The sequence below is a fragment of the Nannobrachium achirus genome (assembly GCF_963921795.1).
Source record: "Nannobrachium achirus genome assembly, chromosome: 11".
NCBI lineage: Eukaryota > Metazoa > Chordata > Actinopteri > Myctophiformes > Myctophidae > Nannobrachium > Nannobrachium achirus.
Window position 1 is genome coordinate 3,345,029 of NC_137820.1, and position 10,032 is coordinate 3,355,060.

Below are 10,032 nucleotides of genomic sequence, written 5' to 3' on the forward strand. Positions count from 1 at the left end.
GTTATTGAGAACCACTGATATAGCAACATATTATTTTTTCACAGAGAATTGTTAGGATTTAGAATATAACCTACATTTGTAAAATCGGCCTATATCAGTGGTTCTCAAACTTAAGGACCCCCAAAATGATATATCTGACCGCGGACCCCTATCTCAAAATATGTTTTGTTCCAGGGACCCCCAGAAGCAAATAAGATTTGAGTTAAAAATGTTCACTCTGCATTTGGGTCTTGCCTTAAGCTAGATGCAGAATAGATACCTGCGTCTGAGAGACCTCTAGTGGCGGAAACATGAAAGTACACATTTTTCACTCAAAGGCGTTTTCAACCCTTTTCATTTCAAGGTCCAATTATTTATTCTGTGTAAAAGTATCAATAGTGTAATATAACAATACTCTGTTACAAGTCCGGAATTAAAAATGTACTTGAGTAAAAGTACAAAAAGTATTGGTGTCAAAATGTACTTAAAGTACAAAAAGTTGCCTATTCTGTATGCAGAATTTTAAGTTTACAAAATAATGTACAAACATCTTTTTTGAAAATCGCAGATCTACACGCTCACAATGTGTTGCATCACGGCACATTGAGAGCTTGTAGATCAGCTATCTTTTTTTTTAAATGGACAGAATGTATAGGCCTATAGGGCTGAAGTTGTTAATATATCTTTTGCAATACATAATAATAAAGATCTTCAAAGTAACTAGTAACTAAAGTTTTCAAATAAATGTAGTGGAGTAAAAAGTACAACATTTGTTTCCGAGATGTAGTTGAGTAGAAGTAAAAGTACTGACAATCTAGTGCAGCGCTGTGTGCTTGTAGATCTGCTATTTTTGAAAAAAATCGTGATTTATTTTGCAAACTTTGAATACATGTTCTTTAAAAGCAAACATTTATAAACTCAAATATTTGCTTCTTGGGGGTCCCTAGAACAACATATTTTGAGATGGGTGTCCGAGGCCAAATGCATGTAATTTTGGGGGTCCCTCACATGAAAAGGTTTGTGAACCACTGATTTAGGAGCAGGATTTATAAGACATTTATAGAATCGGGGCAAAATATTAAAAGTCTTGCACACATTTTCACGATTTTAATAATCCGATTCCTTTAGAAAAGACAGAGAATCACCCCATAATTATGTACATTTGACGTTGTGTTCTTTCATTGTTCTTTACAGCTGTTTACATTTTTGACAAATATAGTTGTCAATCAATCAATCAATCAATCAATCAATCAATCAATCAATCAATGTGGGGACACAGTGGTGCAGTCGTAGTGCTGTCGCCTCACAGCTAGAAGGTCCTGGGTTCGATTCCCACCGGTGACGCTGTGGTCGCTGGGGACGTGTTCTCTCCTCCGCGTCATCAGTGCCCACACCCTAGGTGGGGTTGGCAAAAAGGCCTTTCTGTGTGGACTTTGCATGTTCTCCCCGTGTCTCTTAGGGTAGACACCCTCACAAAAAAAGACATTCAGTAATACTGGTCCACCTGATGGAGGGGAATGGAACTGGTTGGAATAACGTGTTCCTTCCACGCGCTACGTCCAACCGGGGAAGCTTTCCCCCCTGTCAGGTGATAAGAAGCGGCTTGCTCTCTCCTCATGCACTGAAGGAAGCATGAGCTCAGTTCAGGGCTCTCCCCAGGTTGGCAGAGGGAGAGCAGAGCCCAGGATTACAGCTTAGGATATTGGCACTGGGTGAAAAATGGGTTACAAAATTCTGGGATACATTTTTTGAAAAAATAAAAATAAAATCATAAAAATGAAATTAAAACTAAAAAATCAATCATTCAATCAATCAATGTCAAATCAGGCTGTAACGTAATGGAAATAATCCCTGAACCTGTGAAGTATGTTGAACAATATTCCATTCCAACTCCTCAGGCTTCCCTGAACATTTACTGTAAATACCTGTTTTCCACAAGGTTATCTTCACTTTTTAGCCTCGCTAATTCTTCTGTTAAAAACAAGCGTCAGCCCTCGACACATATTTTCAGCAGCAAAACACAATCAGAAAGTACAGTACATAACAACACCTTGGAAAACACCCTCCTTTCACACTGACAATGCCCTGAAAACCTGCTGACTAGCCAACAGCAGGACTTATTGAAAAAGAACCACAAGTCAAGTTGCAGCAGCAGCAGCTCCCGTGGCTGAGCAGACCGCCGTCGGTTCAAACCTGGGCTAGTAAGCCTAGCAGCTCCAGTGGCTGAGCGGAGCGGGCTGCCGGTGGTTCAAACCCGGGTGAGGAAGCCCAGTCTCAGGCTAGTAGGAAGCTGCAGCAGCTCCAGTGGCTGAGCGGACGGGCAGAAAGGGAAGGTGACCTGGAAGCGGTACTGGGTGTCCAACATGAGCTGCGATGACCCCTCCTGATCCTGGAGCAAAGACTGAAAACCACCACAACAAGACATAACATCATAGAAGGGGTTTTAGTTCATAAAGCCCCTTTTCATGGCTCAGGGGTAGAGAAACCGTTATTAGAGCACGAAGGGTTCCCGAAGGGTTCCCAGTTCGAATCCGGGCTCCCCCTGAGTTAATGTCGAAGGGTCCTTGGGCAAGACTCTGAACCCCACATTGCTCCCGGTGAGCAGGTTGGTGCCTTGCATGGTTTCCTCCGCCACCGGTGTATGAATGTGTACGTGAATGGGTGAATGTAATGCACAATCTCTGTAAAGCGCTTTGGATCAAAAGCGCTATATAAATGCACCATTTACCATTTACCATTTCATAGCGGTGTTGAGACAAAACATGTTCGTCGACTACCTTTTTTCACTGACAAAAACTGAATAAAAGCTAAGCTATGATGACTAAAACTAAGACTACATGTATTGACAATTTTGTCAACAAATTAAAACTAGGCTAAAATGTTGCGGAGGGACTTTTAGTGGAGAAGAGATCCAGTAGAACTAAAAGACAAGTCATTCCATGCTTGGCTGTGTGCAGGTGTAACTCTCCGAAAATAACAGATCTACAAGCTGTGTAAAACAAATAGCTTATAATAACATATCCCATCATAATAACTAATAACTAAAACATTCCTTTAAATCAACTGTTTGCTAACGCTGACATTGAAAATGCGAAGGATATTTGTCTCTGAACAAATGGTCCATCTTTTTGTGCTTGCTTAGAGTATAATACCCTGTTTTTGTGTTGTCGTATGTGTTGTGTTTTTAATCTGGTTGAGCCCACCTTCACTTTGTAATGTATATTTTAAAGAGCCGATAGCCCACCTGTACTTTGTACAGCATATTGTAAACAGCAGATAGCCCACCTGTACTTTGTACAGCATATTGTAAACAGCAGATAGCCCACCTGTACTTTGTACAGCATATTGTAAACAGCAGATAGCCCACCTGTACTTTGTACAGTATATTGTAAACAACAACTAGCCCACCTGCACTTTGTACAGCATATTGTAAACATCAGATAGCCCACCTGTACTTTGTACAGCATATTGTAAACAGCAGATAGCCCACCTGTACTTTGTACAGTATATTGTAAACAACAACTAGCCCACCTGCACTTTGTACAGCATATTGTAAACATCAGATAGCCCACCTGCACTTTGTACAGTATATTGTAAACAGCAGATAGCCCACCTGTACTTTGTACAGCATATTGTAAACAGCAGATAGCCCACCTGTACTTTGTACAGTATATTGTAAACAGCAGATAGCCCACCTGTACTTTGTACAGTATATTGTAAACAGCAGATAGCCCACCTGTACTTTGTACAGCATATTGTAAACATCAGATAGCCCACCTGTACTTTGTACAGTATATTGTAAACATCAGATAGCCCACCTGTACTTTGTACAGCATATTGTAAACAGCAGATAGCCCACCTGTACTTTGTACAGTATATTGTAAACAGCAGATAGCCCACCTGTACTTTGTACAGTATATTGTAAACAGCAGATAGCCCACCTGTACTTTGTACAGTATATTGTAAACAACAACTAGCCCACCTGTACTTTGTACAGCATATTGTAAACAGCAGATAGCTCACCTGTACTTTGTACAGTATATTGTAAACAGCAGATAGCTCACCTGTACTTTGTACAGTATATTGTAAACATCAGATAGCTCACCTGTACTTTGTACAGTATATTGTAAACAGCAGATAGCCCACCTGTACTTTGTACAGTATATTGTAAACAGCAGATAGCCCACCTGTACTTTGCGCACAAACGATGGTGCCACTCTCTTGTCAAAGTCATCGATGGGCGTGTAGGAGTTCAGGATCTTGACAATCTGAGAATAAAATGCTTTTTTTAAGTTGTTGTTAAAGATAACATAAAGATGTTATTTATCTTTTGATCCAACTGTACAATCCCCAGTGTTTATTGAACTCTGACAGAGTACACATGGAACCATATGGACCATTTGTACACTCTGAGAGTTTATTTTATTTTGTTTAATATTTTTAATTTCATTTCATTTCATTTCATTGTCTATGCCAGGCCTAAAGCCATGGGGAGACTAAAATGCCTGTCAAAAATCATACAAATCAGAACCCAGTATCTCTAATAGTCAGAGGCGTGGTGCGAAGGATTCGAGCGGGGCCCTGGGTACAAGGATTCACTTCAGGCCCCCTACGAATGTTCTTCATAGGGGGAGGAGGGGGTTTAACCTATTTAGACTATTTAGACTGGGAACGCATTATTACGTGTTATTTTGTGCTTTAACTATTGAAAAATAGCAGTTATACAAGCTCGCAGTGCGGCACCGAGTGCCGCGCTGCGAGCTTGTAGATCTGAACATTTGTGCAAGTCTTTGAATATTTCAAATCCTCCTAAGGTTTTTTTGAGAAACGTATGTTTCTATATCAGTGGTGCTCAAACCTTTTCATGTGCATTTGGCTACGGACCCCCATCTCAAAATATTTACTTCCAGGGACCCCCCAGAGGCAAAATTTGAGTTACAAATGTTCACTTAAAAAATACACATATTCAAAGATTTGCACACATTTTCATGACAGATATACGAGCTCCCCCCTCCTTTTGACGGACCTGCACAGGGTTGAGCTCGGAGCAGGTCTCTACGATGGCGCTGGCGTCGTCCTCAGTGGACTTGTTAACCTGCAGCAGCCAGGCAGCCTGAGACAGAGGCTTCAGGGTGTCCATGGCACTGGAGCTCTGGAGGTCCTTATCCTTCAGCCACTCCTCCAGGTAGCTGATGTTACACCTGGAACAGAGAGGATGTTATACTGGAGCTCTGGAGGTCTTTATCCTTCAGCCACTCCTCCAGGTAGCTGATGTTACACCTGGAAACAGCAGACAGGACCTTAACAGCACAGCGACCTAGTAGCTCCCTCAGTAAAAATGTAGGCGCTATGTTACATTGGGAGCGTTTGCTCATTGGGAAGATGCATATGCGACGTCGCTTGCCAATTTAGCTCCTCGTTCGCGCAGCAACGTCGCAAATGCATCTTCCCAATGAGCAAACGCTCCCGACGCTACATAGTGCCTACATTGTTACAGAGGGAGAGAAGGCACTGACGTTATGTCGCTGTGCTGTCTGGGGAAAGAGGATGTTACACCTGGAACAGCAGACAGGAAAGAGGATGTTACACCTAGCCTCGCGTAGCCAGGCTTACTCAACTCTGATCTGCCAAGAGAAAAACCTGGGCGGGACTAGCTCTGGTCCAGAGAGTGTCAGCTGCACCGATGCTCTGACAGGAGGCTGGCTAAAAGACTTGCAGGATTTCTCAGCCCCTACGAGGGCTCAACTCCAGTCAAAATAAACTAAACTACTTCACTACTCACCTAAACAAAGGTAGTTTTGCGTTGTTGAAAGTCTATTCTCCGCGGTGGGAAACCTCTGTTTTCTCTCTCAACAGTAAACAGAACATAAATTTTGAGTGTATAGGGGGTATCTGCACATTTCTAAAGTGACGCGGGGACAAGGACTTTTTAATATCTCTAAAATGACGAATTAAACATTGGCCAAATTGTGAAATATTAGAGGCAGAAATTGTGAAAATAGCCGATCTACATGCTTGTGTTGCGAGGCATTGTGAGCATGTAGATCTGCTATTTTCACAATAGAACCATGTTATACAAAATGTAATGTCTCAACTCTTAGTGCTCGTCAGGGTGGGGGGGGGGTCCCCCGTTAAAATATGATTATTTTGGGGGTCGCGGCCTGAAAAGGTACCCCTGGTTTAGGGCTCCATCCCTATTCAAGAGGACATGTCCTTTCCTACCTGATCTGCAGTACCTTGCGGCAGGAGGGAGGCAGTATAGAGACCAGGATTACTGCATGTTTTTTTGTGAGGGTACCCTACCCTAGGTCTAGGAGACACGGGGAGAACATGCAAACTCCACACAGAAAGGCCCTTTTGCCAACCCCACCTAGGTCAGAGGTTTTTGAAAGTGGGTGACGGGGCACCCTGGGGTGCCGCGACGGCAGTCAAGGGGTGCCGCGAGATAATTTGATAATAATATTATCAAATTTGGACACTTGAAGAAATATTTTGTATAATTTTCAGTCAGTTCTAACCAAAATGGTTATTATCTCAACGTTTTCCTCGCAACATAATCACTAAAATATCGTCACTGTAAGGCAGAAACCTTTGTCGCACAAAACTAGTGAAAATAGCCGATCTACAAGCACACAACGCCTCGCGGTGCGAGGCGTTGTGTGCTTGTAGATCTGCTGTTTTCACTAGTTTACTACATTTTGTAGATGATAAATACAAAACGAATGGTTTTGGACATACAAGGTTTCCACCCGACAACGATGATATGCTATAAATATAAGGTGCTGGGAGTGAAAATTATAATCTAGGGGTGCCTCGGATTAAAAGAAATACTCATGGGGTGCCCTGAGACAAACAAGTTTGGGAACCCCTGACCTAGGGTGTGGGTGCTGATGACGTGGAGGAGAGAGAAGATGTCTTGTCCTACCTGATCTGCAGTCCCTTGCGGCAGGACGACATGTCCTTGCGCAGCAGGACGTTGTTGAGCGTGAGGGCTCCGATGAGGAAGAACATCTGCCTGAAAGCCTGTAGCAGCAGGCTGCTCTCCATGCCGTGCTGCTGCATGGAGCCGTGGAACACACTGAGCTGCTGGACGATGGAGGCGATGCTCACCACCTCACCACCTGTAGCAGAGACATGAGGAACACACTGAGCTGCTGGACGATGGAGGCGATGCTCACCACCTCACCACCTGTAGCAGAGACATGAAGAACACACTGAGCTGCTGGACGATGGAGGAGATGCTCACCACCTCACCACCTGTAGCAGGGACATGAGGAATACACTGAGCTGCTGCACGATGGAGGAGATGCTCACCACCTCACCACCTGTAGCAGGGACATGAAGAACACACTGAGCTGTTGCATGATGGAGGAGATGCTCACCACCTCACCACCTGTAGCAGGGACATGAGGAACACACTGAGCTGCTGGACGATGGAGGAGATGCTCACCACCTCACCACCTGTAGCAGGGACATGAAGAACACACTGAGCTGTTGCATGATGGAGGAGATGCTCACCACCTCACCACCTGTAGCAGGGACATGAGGAACACACTGAGCTGCTGGACGATGGAGGAGATGCTCACCACCTCACCACCTGTAGCAGGGACATGAGGAACACACTGAGCTGCTGGATGATGGAGGAGATGCTCACCACCTCACCACCTGTAGCAGGGACATGAGGAACACACTGAGCTGCTGCATGATGGAGGAGATGCTCACCACCTCACCACCTGTAGCAGAGACATGAGGAACACACTGAGCTGCTGGACGATGGAGGAGATGCTCACCACCTCACCACCTGTAGCAGGGACATGAAGAACACACTGAGCTGCTGTACGATGGAGGAGATGCTCACCACCTCACCACCTGTAGCAGGGACATGAAGAACACACTGAGCTGCTGGACGATGGAGGAGATGCTCACCACCTCACCACCTGTAGCAGGGACATGAGGAACACACTGAGCTGCTGGACGATGGAGGAGATGCTCACCACCTCAACACCTGTAGCAGAGACATGAAGAACACACTGAGCTGCTGCATGATGGAGGAGATGCTCACCACCTCAACACCTGTAGCAGGGACATGAAGAACACACTGAGCTGCTGGACGATGGAGGAGATGCTCACCACCTCACCACCTGTAGCAGAGACATGAAGAACACACTGAGCTGCTGGACGATGGAGGAGATGCTCACCACCTCAACACCTGTAGCAGAGACATGAAGAACACACTGAGCTGCTGCATGATGGAGGAGATGCTCACCACCTCAACACCTGTAGCAGGGACATGAGGAACACACTGAGCTGCTGTACGATGGAGGAGATGCTCACCACCTCACCACCTGTAGCAGGGACATGAAGAACACACTGAGCTGCTGCACGATGGAGGAGATGCTCACCACCTCAACACCTGTAGCAGGGACATGAAGAACACACTGAGCTGCTGCACGATGGAGGAGATGCTCACCACCTCAACACCTGTAGCAGGGACATGAGGAACACACTGAGCTGCTGTACGATGGAGGAGATGCTCACCACCTCACCACCTGTAGCAGAGACATGAAGAACACACTGAGCTGCTGCACGATGGAGGAGATGCTCACCACCTCAACACCTGTAGCAGAGACATGAAGAACACACTGAGCTGCTGCACGATGGAGGAGATGCTCACCACCTCACCACCTGTAGCAGAGACATGAAGAACACACTGAGCTGCTGGACGATGGAGGAGATGCTCACCACCTCACCACCTGTAGCAGGGACATGAGGAATACACTGAGCTGCTGTACGATGGAGGAGATGCTCACCACCTCACCACCTGTAGCAGAGACATGAGGAACACACTGAGCTGCTGTACGATGGAGGAGATGCTCACCACCTCACCACCTGTAGCAGAGACATGAAGAACACACTGAGCTGCTGGACGATGGAGGAGATGCTCACCACCTCACCACCTGTAGCAGGGACATGAAGAACACACTGAGCTGCTGCACGATGGAGGAGATGCTCACCACCTCACCACCTGTAGCAGGGACATGAGGAACACACTGAGCTGCTGTACGATGGAGGAGATGCTCACCACCTCACCACCTGTAGCAGGGACATGAGGAACACACTGAGCTGCTGTACGATGGAGGAGATGCTCACCACCTCACCACCTGTAGCAGGGACATGAAGAACACACTGAGCTGCTGGACGATGGAGGAGATGCTCACCACCTCACCACCTGTAGCAGGGACATGAAGAACACACTGAGCTGCTGCATGATGGAGGAGATGCTCACCACCTCACCACCTGTAGCAGGGACATGAGGAACACACTGAGCTGCTGTACGATGGAGGAGATGCTCACCACCTCACCACCTGTAGCAGGGACATGAAGAACACACTGAGCTGCTGCACGATGGAGGAGATGCTCACCACCTCACCACCTGTAGCAGGGACATGAGGAACACACTGAGCTGCTGGACGATGGAGGAGATGCTCACCACCTCACCACCTGTAGCAGAGACATGAAGAACACACTGAGCTGCTGTACGATGGAGGAGATGCTCACCACCTCACCACCTGTAGCAGGGACATGAGGAACACACTGAGCTGCTGTACGATGGAGGAGATGCTCACCACCTCACCACCTGTAGCAGGGACATGAAGAACACACTGAGCTGCTGTACGATGGAGGAGATGCTCACCACCTCACCACCTGTAGCAGGGACATGAAGAACACACTGAGCTGCTGTACGATGGAGGAGATGCTCACCACCTCACCACCTGTAGCAGGGACATGAGGAACACACTGAGCTGCTGCACGATGGAGGAGATGCTCACCACCTCACCACCTGTAGCAGGGACATGAAGAACACACTGAGCTGCTGTATGATGGAGGAGATGCTCACCACCTCAACACCTGTAGCAGGGACATGAAGAACACACTGAGCTGCTGTATGATGGAGGAGATGCTCACCACCTCACCACCTGTAGCAGGGACATGAGGAAGGACATGGGGGCTTCACCACCTCACCACCTTTACAGTTAGTGTTGACAAACACAT

General features: G+C 46.3%; 1 protein-coding gene across 1 annotated transcript in view; it reads right to left on the reverse strand.

Annotated features, from left to right (window-relative positions):
* Nucleotides 1-1,570: 1,570 nt before the first annotated feature.
* The window catches only part of myo5c (myosin VC), an 82,696-nt gene continuing 74,234 nt past the window's right edge, over nucleotides 1,571-10,032 (reverse strand). The window contains exons 40-43 of the mRNA XM_080736245.1: nucleotides 6,905-7,100; nucleotides 5,006-5,180; nucleotides 4,167-4,247; nucleotides 1,571-2,380 (exon numbers count right to left, since the gene is read on the reverse strand). Of these exons, the coding sequence (XP_080592371.1) occupies nucleotides 2,228-2,380; nucleotides 4,167-4,247; nucleotides 5,006-5,180; nucleotides 6,905-7,100 (605 nt within the window). The 3' untranslated portion in view covers nucleotides 1,571-2,227. The remainder of the gene's footprint in view (nucleotides 2,381-4,166; nucleotides 4,248-5,005; nucleotides 5,181-6,904; nucleotides 7,101-10,032) is intronic.